Source organism: Penicillium expansum (genome assembly GCF_000769745.1).
Source record: "Penicillium expansum strain MD-8 chromosome Unknown contig224, whole genome shotgun sequence".
Taxonomy (NCBI): domain Eukaryota; kingdom Fungi; phylum Ascomycota; class Eurotiomycetes; order Eurotiales; family Aspergillaceae; genus Penicillium; species Penicillium expansum.
This window is the reverse complement of record NW_015971275.1, coordinates 264,453-278,035: the sequence shown is the minus strand read 5'-3', so window position 1 is coordinate 278,035 and position 13,583 is coordinate 264,453. Positions and strand designations below refer to the sequence as shown.

Sequence of the window (13,583 nt, the reverse complement as noted above, 5' to 3'; positions counted from 1 at the left end):
TAAAGTTCAATACTCCATATAAGCCAAGAAAATATGAAGCAAACATATTCGAACCTAAGATCTAGATCTTCGTAGAATTATGACCCATCGCCGAGCTGACAGGCGGGACACACAACATTAGTGTCCTCTGTACCGACCCGTCGTCCGAAAGCTGTGTGTCAACACGGGGTGTGTTGTTTACACGCACTTGCTCGGAAAATGTTTTGATCTCGATTTTGCTGTTACACTAGAATATTAGAATCTGATAGAGAATTCATGTATTCATGGCACTGCTTTACATATCTACCCCTCATTTAGCACAAATGCTTTCTTTTCCTCCCATTGCTCTCCTTGTAACTTAGAAAGCGTAGCGGCTTCCCGGGCCAGGCGAAGGGGGGTCTGGTTGCTGCAAAGGGGAGCCATTTTCGGCGCAGTTTTGGTTGTGAGTGGAAATGAGCAGAACAACTTGCTGAGGCCCAGCACCAACATCAGCTCAGGGGTATGACTAAGGGCGCTTGGCGGGTGCAGAATAGTGGTGGATAAAGAAATCAAACATCCTACTGCACCACTTAGATGCTAAAACCTCGTCTTCAATCGAACTTCTTCATCACTCTAGATTCATTCCGAATCAGAAAATCGTGGCATCTGAGACTTTCTGCGTATTCGGCATGATTCTAAGCCTGATTGCGACGTTACGAACTTTGATATTCCTATGGTTTGTTCCTCTTCTGCTTTCGTCAAAGAATCTGCATCCTCTTTAAGCTACTGTTGTCTACGAAGACTTCTTCAGATATATTCCATGTTTGCCGTGCTTCATCCAGCTATCTAGTTACATAAGTGGGCTCACTGTTTATGTGTAGAGAATTCAATTATTTCTTCTCTCCTCTCTTTGCTCCATGTCAGTCAGACCAAGACTAACTATATCCTCACTATCGTTTTTCTCTACAGCTGAAGCTTATTCTATTAATTTAGTCTCAAAGTAGTTCATTCAAACAAGATACTTATAAATCTCTGTGCTTCTCAAAGGAGTGGAGGAAAACCGAGCAAACAAAAACACGCTAGAACTTGTGAATCCGGTCCTTGGAGTAACCGAGTTCTTCTAGGACTCCCTTCTGGCTGTAAGTCCACCCTTTACTCCCAAAAATCGACGCCTCCATAGCAGGAGGCCCACACAGGAAGACCTTGGTAGTCTTGCTATCTTTCGGGCCTAGCAATTCCGTCTCCAGCAACTCTTTGTCGACCCTGCCCTTAGTGAACGGGGAATCTTCAACCGGATTTGAGACTCTATAAACAACCTTGAGACGATCGGAGAACTTATTCTCAAATGCATCAAGTTCTCTCTTCATAACGAGATCTTTGTCCGTGTTGACTCCGAAAATTAATTTGATCTTGCTTTTGTCGTCAGGGTTGTTCAGCATCCCTTGGATCAGCTGGTACATAGGAGTGATGCCAGCACCACCGGCAATGAGATTGACATGTTCAAACTCATTGGTCTTCAATCTGTAACCCGGCATAGGTCCTCGGATGTTCAGCGTATCACCAGGCTGAAGAGAGTGCAAGTATCCGCTTGCCCTGCCATTGGGGTATTTTTTGACCAGGAGCTCAATGTACCCCGGCTCATCTGCATATTTATGTCAGAACAAAAGTGAGGACTTATATCGCTAGAACTAAGTTCCAAAGACTTACCGAAGTTGTTAATCGGGGTATAAGGTCTAATTACAGGGAACCACGCGTCCTTCGGCTTATGAAATGTGAGAATGAATGCTAGACCGATATTAGTAGTTTTCTTTTCTTGTTATTTTTCCATTTATTGGTAAAAGTATGTGGCAGCTTACAGGCCAAGGAGAGACCGGCGTTCGATGCTGGGTCTGGTAGTTGGAATCGCAGGCGTTTAGTGTTGTCGTTCACTTGTTCGAAACTTTCCAGGCGCAAGGTGTGAAAGCCCATTCTTCCACCAGGACCGAATCCAGGGCCACCAGGGCCACCAGGGCCACCACGACCTCGATGACCTTCAGGGCCACCACATGCCTTTGGGGACTCCGCAAATGCTTCATTGCGCAGCGAGGCTCTTCGAGCAGCGCACAGCCCAACCACACCAACCACAGCGATGGCGACGGCAGTCTTCCGAGGAAACGGGCGTAATCCAGACATAATTGTATTGGCTGGAAATGGAAAACGAAAGACGCAGGAAAGGGATGAAGTTGGGAGAAATAAATATGGGGCAATCGGACTCTATATATAACAGCGCGAATGTCAGATTTACTGCCGGTGGCCTATTGGAGCTCCCATAAATAACATGACTTCTTAGGTACACTTACATGCGCTAGCCAGATATAGGCCAAGCCAAATAGCCCATCCCTGAATCATCGGGGCCCACTATATTAAAGTTCGTGCTTAGCACGGCGTTTGTAGCAACCGGCTAAACCCGACACTCGCCTAGGATTAAGCTACTCGGCTCTTTGCGCCTCATTATGTCATACTTTCTCGAATTTTGCTATATGGGCTTTCACGTATTTCTGATGGAATGGTAGTACTGATTGTGTACATATTGCACGGTCAAAGGCCAAATTATCCTGAAATTCAATATATATGCTAGTCTGTATATTTATCAAGGTATTGCACACCGGTGACAAATGGTACTACTTCCGAGGCTTAATTGCAGTTTGAGCCTCGACATAGTCGAAATGACCCAAGCCCGACAGGAAGGACACATGCTGCGGACCCTGTGTCATAAAGCCCGCCAGGTTGAGGAAGTTGTGCGGGAAGCCGAGATCGAAGTCGTAGCCCTTGTCGATCTCGGCCACGTCCTCGGTAGAGAGCTCTAGGCTCAGAGCCTCGATATTGGACTTGAGATGGGAGACTTTGTTCCCACCGACTATGGGGAAGATGTACGGGGCCTTCAACAGTTAAATTCCAATTTTAAATCAACCAGATTGGATGGCCTTACCTTCTGCAGTACATAAGCTAGCGCAACGGACGTAATAGGTACCTCGTAGCGCTTAGCCACGGTGTCTAAAGCCGCCGACACCTGTTCTTCGCGGCCTGTCTTGACATGAGGCGTTTGTCGACCACCTTCCTTGGGGACGGCGTCCGGTGAGCGGATGTATCCTGCAACCGTTAATATTTGTCCTCGGAAGATGAAAGGGAATGAGCTTATTCGTGCTTCTGGGAAAGTAAATGGGAAAAGAAACATACCGCTCCCCAGCACACCCCACGGGTGAATAGCCATGCCCTCATCCCTCGCCATCGGGATAATATCGCGCTCGAGATCGCGCATGATAGCCGAATAACGACCCTGATAAACCGAAAACGGACGTAAACCATGCTCACGCGCGTAGGCATTAGCCTTGGTAACGACCCACGCGGGCGTGTCACTGATCCCCAGATAGAGGACCTTGCCCTGCTGTACGAGAGTATTGAGCGATTGCATCAGTTCAGGGATAGACGTAGCAAAGTCCCACGCATGTACATAGTACAGGTCAATGTATTCTGTCTTGAGGCGCTTCAGACTATCGTCAACGGCCACACGCATGCTCTTAGTGCCCGTACCTCCATAGTTACTCTGCTGCACGACCTTCCCAAAGATCGGGCTCAGCGTGTACTTGGTCGCTAGCACGATCTCAGACCGTCGACCGGTATTCTGCAGCCACTCGCCGATCCACTCCTCGCTCTGTCCGAAGTGGTACATATTGGCTGTGTCGATGAAATTCCCTCCTAGGTCATAGTAGGTGTCCAGAAGCTCAAATGCCTGCTCTTTTGTGCATTCACCCATCATGCCCTTCCAGTTGTCGCCTAAACCTAAAGTTCTCTGTTAGCACTGTTTTGGTGAGTTGGAAAGGCATTTATTACTCATGCCGCCTAGTGACAGAGGGCTCACACGCACCGACGCCGAGGGGGCTAGGAGACGGTGGCGACCCAGGACGCTCTTAGGAGGAGGGGGCGGAGGAGGCATTATCTTGTTTGGGCTTGATTTATCGACTTATTAGATTCGCAGGGTAATGTAAAATTATGTCTGAGGTTTGATTCAAACGCCCTGAGCTAACGGGCTGGTATTTATCGTCTTTATTGACTTATTGACTTGATCATGGACCAACCCATGATGAGATGACCAATCCTTTACAAAGTTCTTGACCGGCAATAAGAGTTTAACTCCTTCTCCTCCCTTCCTCTCTCATTGAGATTCATCTATCGTAGTCAAATGGTGCAGGGATGGTCGGCTTTTGTCGGGTTTTGCATCACAGCAACCCCGTCACTGGACGATTTCTTTCTAAAGTGCTTAGGAATCAATCGAACTAGATAATAAATTTGACTTCAATCGATTCAGTTGACAATGAATTATTGGCTCGGATATTAGATTCGGCGTTTTGTTCTTTAATGCCGTATTCTCTGGTGGAGGAGCGACCGTGGTATCGCAGAGGATGTCACTCTTAGTTCCCCCCATATTCTGTATATAATATCTTAACCCTATTACTATTAACATCACTGTTGTTCTTAGTTTTCTTAAAATTCAAATTAATGTCGCCACATAACCGGTAGGATTGTGCCAAACACCCACCCATTACAACTAGTGGCACCCGTGCGAAGAGCCATATTCGCAAGTGCTTTGGAGCTGGTAACATTAACAAGCTTGAGAGCACCATATCCATCCCAGAAGTTGCGGTCAGCAGCGATGTGCAAGATCACGTCAAGCTCTGCCAGCTCAGGCGTTTCATCTGCGGGGAGACAAATCCACTAGACAGATTCCCACATGGCCCCCGATTCGGAGAACCGATAAACACCGGTTTTTTGCGAGTGCTTAGTAGCCTAGTAGAATCTAAGAATAATACCGATATACGAATCCGGCACCAATCTATAAAGATACTCCCGCCACCTCCGTGAAGGCGGTCATAAGGTATTCCAAGTTGAAGATATCTCTCTCATAGCTAGTCATATGCGCATGTAAGCAACTGATCAGTGCTATCCAAAGCAAAATAGAAAGGGTTTCGTAGGTGTTACAAGGCTAAATTTGACCCTGCACTCAGAGTAATTGATCAAATTAATTGACAGGTTAATAGTTTATTATATTCATGTTTGCTTTTGGCCTCCACCTGACAATATCCAAGTTCATTCGGGTTGATGAATTCGCCCTTATGCCTGTAGGTAGAATATAGTTAGAATAATTCGTGTTATGTTTCTTTCTTCCTTTTTTTTCTCTTGTCTTTTTCTCTTTTCTCTTTTCTCTTTCTTTTTCAATCCTCCCCAGTCAACGCAGTGGGTGAATAACTGATGTGGCATCTACTAGGCATATGCCAGAAAGTGAGGAGGGAGAGAGTTGATTGCTATAGAACCTCGATCTGCCACCTATTTACCATGAGGGGTCGATGTCTGAGGCACCAACTTTGATGGCCTAAGGCCTCTATCCTAGCAATAACTAAATAAGTGATAATTGGGAATAAAGGTAAATCAATGACTCAATGAAAACTAACATTCATCCACTGATCAAACTCCGTCGTGTTTGTGAGCAACAAATCTGCCATAGAGACAACCGCCGTACTTGAAGACGACATGAGACCGTCAGAGTACCGAAAGTCCGAGCTATTGGGAAATGTGGGCATAGATGAGAAGTTTTTCATGAAATCTAGAGGAAACAAATTGACAGATTCGATGTTAGTCAATATGGAAGAGAGAAGGAAAGTTGGGGATTCCTCTTGGCATAATGGTTTATGTTTACCTTCGTACAGTCCCCACGCGGGCTGATCCAGGGACATCATATCCCCAGATACAGGAATAAATGGAGAGACCAAGTTAGGAGTAGCGAGCGGGGTCTGATCGTTTTCTTCTCCATCCATCTCCAGAAGCGGATGCAAGAGCTGAACTACTCGCCGTGCCTCAGGAGACAAAGCACTCAAGCGTAGCCAGAGAGGATAAACGTTCTGCAGCAGATCATTTATGCTGTTATCTGTCTCCTCACCCAAGGAGACGTCAGAATGCGTCTTTGTCAACTGAACATAATAGCAGAGAATACTGATGCCCAATAGAAAGACAGCCTTTAGGCGTGATGACGTAAACATCCATCGCACTGGGTATAAAAGTCCGTCTCTCTGAGTTTCCTCATCAACTATCTGCTGGAATTCGATGATTCTCATTGCAGATTTTATGCAGGCCTTCCGGGAATATTCGAATTGTGCTGGGTTGTAAGAAGGTGTGAGGTACTTCCGATGAAGCCAAATGGTCACACGCTGGATTGCAAGCTGAAGTAGCACTCGATGCATGATGATCTGTGGCAAAACCATAATTGATTGACTAAGAGGCTGCCAGCGGAAAATGGGTGATAGCGAAGTTTCGGCCTCCTGCAATTTTTGGTCGAGGTCTATGATCTCCATGTAAGGGTGCTCCCGTATGTCGTTAACAAGATCACTGACAAGCCCATTCATCTGGTCTATCCTAGTTCTTGCTAGACTGTATAAGACAGGCGTGACCTCGGTTTCAGGGCGCGATTCAGGCAGCTCAGTACTATCCTCGTCAAAATCAGTATCGAAAAGATTTCGAGGCTCGGCAGTATCATATTGCTGCAGCTTAAGGAGACGTGGAAGTGCCATCTGGCTAGATAATCGCAAGTCTATCTGCACTATCACAGCCCATACCCTTCGTCGCATCTCTCCAGCGAACGTAGAGATGCTGGAGAAGTTTTGTGGATCTCGATGATACCCTAGACTCAGGGCAAGCTGTACAATCATCCCTTGTACCAACCATAGACCAATCTCTGAGTCCTTAGAAAGAAACAGCTCGCTGGTAAGATAGTTGATCAAGGTTTCTAGCACGTAGTCTCCACCCCTAGTCCACTGAGAGAGCACAAGGCAATGAATGACATTCTCTTGAAACATATGCACGCGCACTGGTGTTTCCGGATCTTCAGAGCCCTCAATTGATTGTTGATACCGTGTTGAGAGGGACATGACACTGAACAAAAGACCAATCCAAGCTATTGACGCTGCGTTTGGCTCCTGCCAGAACTTTTCATACTGGAGACCAAGGGCAAATTAACCATCACGTTGCGCACGAAGCAATGAAATCAGGTAGATTATTGTGGGTAGGAAATGGTTCTTGACATCTGTATCAAAAGGACCAAGGATGGATGATCCGTACCTCTCGGAGAAAATGCCCGCTATGAAGGATTTCTGGAACGACACCCTGGGCGTTAAAGTATCGAGCAACCATACGATCCACCGCAGACCGAGCGGGAATTGCAGCCAGTAGATCGGCCTTTGTTGTCTGAACAGGCTCATAAAGAAGCCGGGGGCCAGGGCTCTCATGTAGCACATGATCATTCGCGGCCAACAACCTGGCTTCCTCCTCCTCTTCGTAATGATCTCTCAGCTCTGAGATGCTGTCAAGAACGGCAGCCCAGTGAAAGCTTCCAACATAGTTCGTACCATGTGAATGGAGGCGCATGCTACCATGCTCCGAGGGTGCAGGGGATAAAGCATAGTCTCTATTATGCGACAAAGAAGCATGCCGTATACCTGGCACGATATGATCTTCGTCAACCGAGGCCAGTGGTGTTTTTGTGGGTATACCTTGTGGCGATGCCCCAGGCGTACCTTGAAAGGAATTCGCTAGGTCAATTGCTGGACCATCTGAATAGGTAGTCTGTGCCTGCGGACTATGCTGCTGTTGTGGACTCTGCTGTTGCTGGTGGACTAGAGAGCGCACCAATGACTCGAGCTGCTGAATGCGGTCACCGACGCTTACTTGGCTTTTATTGCGAGGCACCCTGGACTGGTAAGAGCATGTTGAACCTATCCCTCGGTCAAGACAGGTCTTGCAGGGTAGTTGACGATCACACCGAACTCTGTAAGACGAACAGATGAGTAGGGGACTTTGGTCAGTATCGATTTTCTCGGTGACAACTTTGAAATGTGGCATAATTAGGCGACGAGGCGTGGATAAAAATCAAAAACATAAAAAGATAAAAAGAAATTGGAAAATGTACTTGCGACTCCGGCAGAAGGTGCATGATAGTAGCGGCTTCTCGCGACGCCGATCTCGTAATTGCGGCACAGGTTCTAGTATAGAGACCCCATCAGGTTGTGGCGGTATTGAAGGACGTATCTCGACCAATTCAGATGGCCTGTCGGGGGGAGGAAAAGCCATCGACGCCAAGATCGAGGGCGTTTATTTTTCGATTTTGATGAACTTAGAGTACATTAGCTGAGGTTAGAAAGAAAAGAAAAATAGTAAATCACCATGTAAAGGGAAAACGATGGGGCAATGTCTAACGGAGCGGAAAACCCTAAGGAAATAAACGGAGCAATCGACGGAGCAATGTACATAGAGAGGGGCGATTACCCCCACTCTTAAGTGGGGGGACCCTGGTACGTACGTCTGTAGGTGAGATTCTAGTACAGAGTATGTATTTGCAATACCCGGAGACCGCAAATCAGAAGCCGAAACGGAGCAAACCCGGGGCAAGATACGGCTTTGTTGACCTAAAGGATCGAAAGGAATGCTATGTCGTTTCAATCTTTCTATTTATTACGGGCTAAGCAACACAAAAATAAAATAGAATAGAATAGCCAAAATACACCACTGCAGCTGATCCCGCCCGCTCCTCTACCACGACGACTAGACCACATTGAGATCTCCAGATCATACGAGGCCAGAATCCCGGAAACACCACCGGCCAAGAATGCCTCCAAGCTCGGCCGAGACTGATCGAACGGTCTACGATCACGAAACTAGGAATATGGTGGCCACCGAACCTGGTGCTATTGAAGGGCATCTCAATGAAAAAGCCCCGACTACTGCCAGCAGTAGCTCTGAAAAACTTCAATCCTCAGATCCTGCGACGGATATGGAGAAAGCGAATCCAGCAGGTAATGATGCTTCCGTTGCGGTTCCAAACCTCGTCGACTGGGATGGACCGGATGACCCTGCTAATCCACGGAATTGGTCCAAGACTTTCAAAATGGCCAACGTACTACTGGTCAGTTTGTCAGTGCTATATTGCAATCTTGCAACTACAATGTTCTCCCCGGGTGCCAAACTCATGAAGAGCGAGTTCGGTTTCAAAAGCGACACTGTTGAGATTTTGACAATCACCATCGCCTCACTTGGCTTTGCGGTGGGTCAATTCTTTGTTCCACCTCTCTCTGAGGTTTTTGGGCGTGTGCCTGTTTATCGCGTGAGCTCAGTATTCTATCTTGGATTTACTGCTGGCTGTGCACGAAGTACCAATGTCGCAGAGTTTCTTGTCTTCCGCCTGTGCACTGGCCTTTCTGCTGCGTCTTATATGTCAACAGGAGGTGGTACCGTCGCAGACTTGCTTCCAAAGGAGGAGAGAGGAGTAGCAATGGCTCTATTTACCGCGGGGCCACTTCTTGGACCGGTATGTTATTCATCCAATATTTTTAAGAAAGGACCTTGGAACCATGAGACTGACATGATTATGATTATTAGGTTCTTGGCCCTATTGTTGGAGGATTTGTGACCGAGAATCTGAGCTGGAGATGGACATTTTATCTCATTCTGATGCTTGTAAGTCATGCGCCGCCTTATCCAGCCTTTCTGTACGAACATTAACCATGGGCTGCTAGGCCGGCGCCGTCACGGCTGCCTCTTTCATATTCATGCGTGAGACAAGCGCTGTCATAATTCTCAAGGATAAAGCTACCCGCTTGCGCAAAGAGACAGGGAATCCAAATCTGCGTGCAAAAGGTGACAAGCAGACCCCAATCAGTCGTCTTATTGCTCACGCTATCACTCGTCCGGCTACTTTCCTTGTCCTCTCACCTGTTCTGTTTCTGATCTCTCTTTACATTGCGTTCAATTTTGGTGTGACCATGCTATTGTTTGCGACCTTCCCAACCGTCTTTGAAACCTACTATGGTTGGAGTGTCGGTGTCTCCGGCTTGGCATATATCGGTGTCGGGATTGGCTGTGCCATTGGTGTTTTGGTCTTTGCCAATCTTAGTGACCGCTTGCTGCATGCTGAAAATGGAAACTTTCGGGCCGAGCGACGTCTGATCTTAATGATGTGGGTCTCTCCTCTTTTCCCCATCGGCTTGTTTATCTATGGGTGGACAGTGCAGTACCGAGTGCACTGGGTTGTTCCTATCATTGGAACAGCTATCTGTGGACCTGGCGCCGTGGTCATCAGCTCTTCTGCGCAAACATATATTATTGATATCTTTGGGCCACAAACGGCCGCATCGGCCATGGGTGCCCTCACAATCCTTCGTAACTTGACAGGAGCATTCCTGCCTCTTGCCGCTCCATCGCTCTACGCTCATTTACATATGGGTTGGGGAAACAGTGTGCTCGCGTTCATTACGATCAGCTTCATCCCAATCCCGTTTTTGTTTTACTGGAAGGGAGAGTGGCTACGTGAGAAATTTCCAGTCAAGGTTTCCTAATTACCACTTCCTTCCTCGTCGCTTCCAAGTTTGGCCGTTTAAATGTTGCATCCTACACACTGTTACTATACCCTGAATGTTCAATTTCTACTGTATTTCTCTCTCAACCTTGGAACAGATGGGATACGATCATTTCTCCCACATCTAGAAAGTCCCAAGCATAGATAGCAATGAAAAAAGACAGAGACTCAAAATATTACTCCTTACCTTACTATGTAACCTCCAAGTCTACATTGGCGCATCCATAGGTACACATCAGTACACCCAAGCCAGTTCAGAGCTGGCTCTCTAATAGAACTATTATCTCCGCTTGAATGGAATACAGCATCTATATTAGCGTGTGTATTTTGGATCTCGGATGTGGCATTGTTGCTTCTGTCGGGAAAGCCCACGGGCTCTATCAGCTTAAGTTGGCCTCCGTATTTAGGAAGTCCCAAGGTATCCCCGAGCTATATGCCCATTATTATCAACCTCTATACGGAGCACTCTGACACATATGTCGGTTGATGTTGAAGTAAATGACGCTAAAGCCCTATCCATCCGCACGTCCGCCAAGCCCGCGGCATTGAAGGTAGGTTACGTGACAGCGTATTGGGGCGCTAAACTCAAAAAGGCAAAACTAACCCGATACAGTAATGCACAGGTCCGCCGTTTACAAGATAAAAGTAAGAACGTGAAAAAGGAGCCAATTCCGGCATTGGCCTCGCAACAGCCAAGGTGCTCGCCCAGGCCCCTCAAGGATTCCACGTAATTCTCGCCTGCCGGTCCCTCGAAAAAGGCACGCAAGCCCTAGACGAACTGAAGCAAGAGGGAATCGCGACGGGAAATGTATCAACTGTGCATTTGGACGTGACGGATGAGACATCAGTACGAGCAGCAGCAAATACCGTGCAGGAGCGATTCGGACAGCTCGATGTGCTAGTGAACAACGCAGGAGTGGCGAGTCGACACCCGGACATCAAGACCCGGCTCCAACTCTGCATGGATACCAATGTGATTGGACCGGCAGTTGTGTCGGCTGCCTTCCGATCCCTGTTATTGAAGTCACCGAACCCCTACTCTATCTACGTGAGCAGCGGGGTCGGGTCCCTGGCCCTAGCGTCGGATCCCACGTCTAAGGTGTTCCGGGGTCCGTCGAATGGGGAGGCCTATCGTGCTAGTAAGTCCGCTCTGAATATGATCATGATTCAGGACTGGGTCGAGAGTCGCGATACACCGCTTAAGGTCTTTGCGGTGTGTCCGGGGTTTGTTCGGTCGAATCTGCGTAGAACAAGTGAGGAGGAGCGCAGTGGATGGGGAAATGCAAGTGATCCGTCGATCTCGGGAAATACCATACTGGGTATCCTGGAAGGGCGGAGGGATGCTGAGGTTGGGAGGTTGATTCATAAGGATGGCAGTTTCCCTTGGTGATATCCAAATGTTTCTAGTATTTTATAGGGGAGCATCGGCCATCGTACACTTCCTTCTTCCTGGGGAATTTGAAAGATTTGCTCAATCTCGTTTAAAGTCCTTAGAAGAACTTCTGCCCGATCTGCTGTCTCTTAAGCTATTCCCAAAGATCCGAGGTAGGGCTCTGGCCAAGCAACTGAAGTCCCACTCAATCCAAGCCCTACTATCTCTCTATAGACAATCTCAAAGTGCTAGCAAAATCAAGAGGGCCGTCAAGTCAATAATGTAAGTATTTTACAGTCGAACAGCCGAACGTCCGAGTTCTGATGCTTATCCTAAGGCCCCACAGTAAGCTGACCTTGCATGACGCCATTTTGGGAACATTACTGAACGTCATTTCATAGTCAAGAGATCTATAGCCGTAGGTACCAGTACTCTACGTTCATTCTTGATTGCGTGCTATCGGATAGGATGCTTTCACTACACAATGAAATCCATCCGCTGCCCGACTCTCGGTCTCTAAATGATTACCTTGCGCCTATTACCAAGCGAGCATGTTGATAATCAATTGTAGTACCAATTTTTCAAGCTAGTTATGATCTTATATATCTGTATTTCGTTCCCCTCTTCGTGGTAAATTCTATTTCTACCATAACTCCATTTCACCTCTAACAATCAGATCGATTTCTTTTATCGACAAGCTTTTGTATCCCACCATGGCCCCAACTATTGTCCTCATTACCGGAGCCAATCGTGGTATCGGCAAAGGTATCCTAGAACTGTACCTGCAGAAGCCCAACCACACGGTGATTGCGGCGAACCGCGACCCAAGCCACCCAACCTCTACTGCCTTGGCTGATCTGCCAAAGGCTGAAGGCACTACTTTAGAGGTTATCAAACTCGATGCTCTCTCTCCCACCGACCCCGCTACGGCAGTGAAAGCATTAGCTGCCAAGGGAATCACCCACATCGACATCCTGATCGCCAACGCCGGTATCGCTCTATCTTGGCCAAAGGTGTCGGAGGTCAAGGTGGAGGAAATCCAGAAGCACATCGACGTCAATGTGTATGGCTTCATCCATCTCTATCAGGCTTTCCGACCTGTCCTTAAGGAGGCACATACCCCCAAGTTGGTAACGATTGGGTCTAGCTCCGCTTTCCTAACGGTAAGTCCCGTTCGTCTGTTTTCTTTGGCCTAGAGTAGATGCTAATATTATCCATAGTGAGTGCCCTGTCAATGCTAGTCCACTTGCCGTTGGCAGATGACACCTAGCCCATACGTGAGCGAGTGTGCTAACCATTTGTAGGAACTTTCTCCCACTGCAAAATGGTGCATATGCTTCGAGTAAAGTTGCTTTGCACTGGTACACCAAGGCAATCTCCGTTGAAGATCCTTGGTTGAACGCGTTCCCTTTGGACCCCGGGTAAGTTTTGGATTTCCCCAATGTTCCTGTGTGGCGGACTAACCATGACACCGAAAAATAGCTGGGTTCAGACAGAGCTCGGTAACCGAGGGGCCGATTCTTTCGGGATCGAAAAAGCTGCCATCACCGTGGAGGAAAGTGTTGTCGGCGTGGTCAAAGTCATTGACGCATCTACGCTGCAAACTCACAGTGGGAAGCTGTTCAAGTATGATGGCAATGAGGAGCCTTGGTAAATACTGGTCAACCATTCCAATCACTCTCATTGGATTCTATAGCGCAACTACAATATAATGATCTATTCAAGAATCCGGTCTGAAATGCTCGTGGTTTCTCAATTGGTGACACACGTTGGTTGTTTAATTGAGCTAAGCACACCATTTGGTGTGATGGATATCAG

The 13,583-nt window shown here is 47.4% G+C and overlaps 7 protein-coding genes across 7 annotated transcripts; 3 read left to right on the top strand and 4 right to left on the bottom strand.

Moving 5' to 3' along the window:
- Positions 1–61: 61 nt before the first annotated feature.
- Positions 62–402, bottom strand: PEX2_067390 (uncharacterized protein; the record flags this gene model as incomplete). The annotated part of the gene is made up of 2 exons (XM_016744010.1): positions 62–218; positions 287–402. The coding sequence occupies 2 exons, from the start codon at positions 400–402 to the stop codon at positions 62–64; spliced, it is 273 nt and encodes a 90-aa protein (XP_016599723.1).
- A 635-nt stretch (positions 403–1,037) lies between these two features.
- On the bottom strand, positions 1,038–2,130 carry PEX2_067380 (cytochrome b5 reductase family protein; the record flags this gene model as incomplete). Its single annotated transcript, XM_016744009.1, has 3 exons — positions 1,038–1,600; positions 1,666–1,743; positions 1,815–2,130. The coding sequence occupies 3 exons, from the start codon at positions 2,128–2,130 to the stop codon at positions 1,038–1,040; spliced, it is 957 nt and encodes a 318-aa protein (XP_016599722.1).
- A 488-nt stretch (positions 2,131–2,618) lies between these two features.
- PEX2_067370 (Aldo/keto reductase) lies at positions 2,619–3,931 on the bottom strand (the record flags this gene model as incomplete). The annotated part of the gene is made up of 4 exons (XM_016744008.1): positions 2,619–2,876; positions 2,927–3,087; positions 3,175–3,777; positions 3,829–3,931. The coding sequence occupies 4 exons, from the start codon at positions 3,929–3,931 to the stop codon at positions 2,619–2,621; spliced, it is 1,125 nt and encodes a 374-aa protein (XP_016599721.1).
- A 1,498-nt stretch (positions 3,932–5,429) lies between these two features.
- On the bottom strand, positions 5,430–7,410 carry PEX2_067360 (fungal specific transcription factor domain-containing protein; the record flags this gene model as incomplete). Its single annotated transcript, XM_016744007.1, has 2 exons — positions 5,430–6,980; positions 7,105–7,410. The coding sequence occupies 2 exons, from the start codon at positions 7,408–7,410 to the stop codon at positions 5,430–5,432; spliced, it is 1,857 nt and encodes a 618-aa protein (XP_016599720.1).
- Positions 7,411–8,647: 1,237 nt separating this feature from the next.
- PEX2_067350 (MFS transporter) lies at positions 8,648–10,373 on the top strand (the record flags this gene model as incomplete). Its single annotated transcript, XM_016744006.1, has 3 exons — positions 8,648–9,346; positions 9,418–9,495; positions 9,555–10,373. The coding sequence occupies 3 exons, from the start codon at positions 8,648–8,650 to the stop codon at positions 10,371–10,373; spliced, it is 1,596 nt and encodes a 531-aa protein (XP_016599719.1).
- Positions 10,374–10,869: 496 nt separating this feature from the next.
- Positions 10,870–11,783, top strand: PEX2_067340 (Short-chain dehydrogenase/reductase SDR; the record flags this gene model as incomplete). Its single annotated transcript, XM_016744005.1, has 2 exons — positions 10,870–11,038; positions 11,086–11,783. The coding sequence occupies 2 exons, from the start codon at positions 10,870–10,872 to the stop codon at positions 11,781–11,783; spliced, it is 867 nt and encodes a 288-aa protein (XP_016599718.1).
- A 695-nt stretch (positions 11,784–12,478) lies between these two features.
- Positions 12,479–13,419, top strand: PEX2_067330 (Glucose/ribitol dehydrogenase; the record flags this gene model as incomplete). Its single annotated transcript, XM_016744004.1, has 3 exons — positions 12,479–12,891; positions 13,070–13,186; positions 13,248–13,419. 3 exons carry the CDS (start codon positions 12,479–12,481, stop codon positions 13,417–13,419), a joined length of 702 nt encoding a protein of 233 aa, XP_016599717.1.
- Between the last annotated feature and the right edge of the window lie 164 nt (positions 13,420–13,583).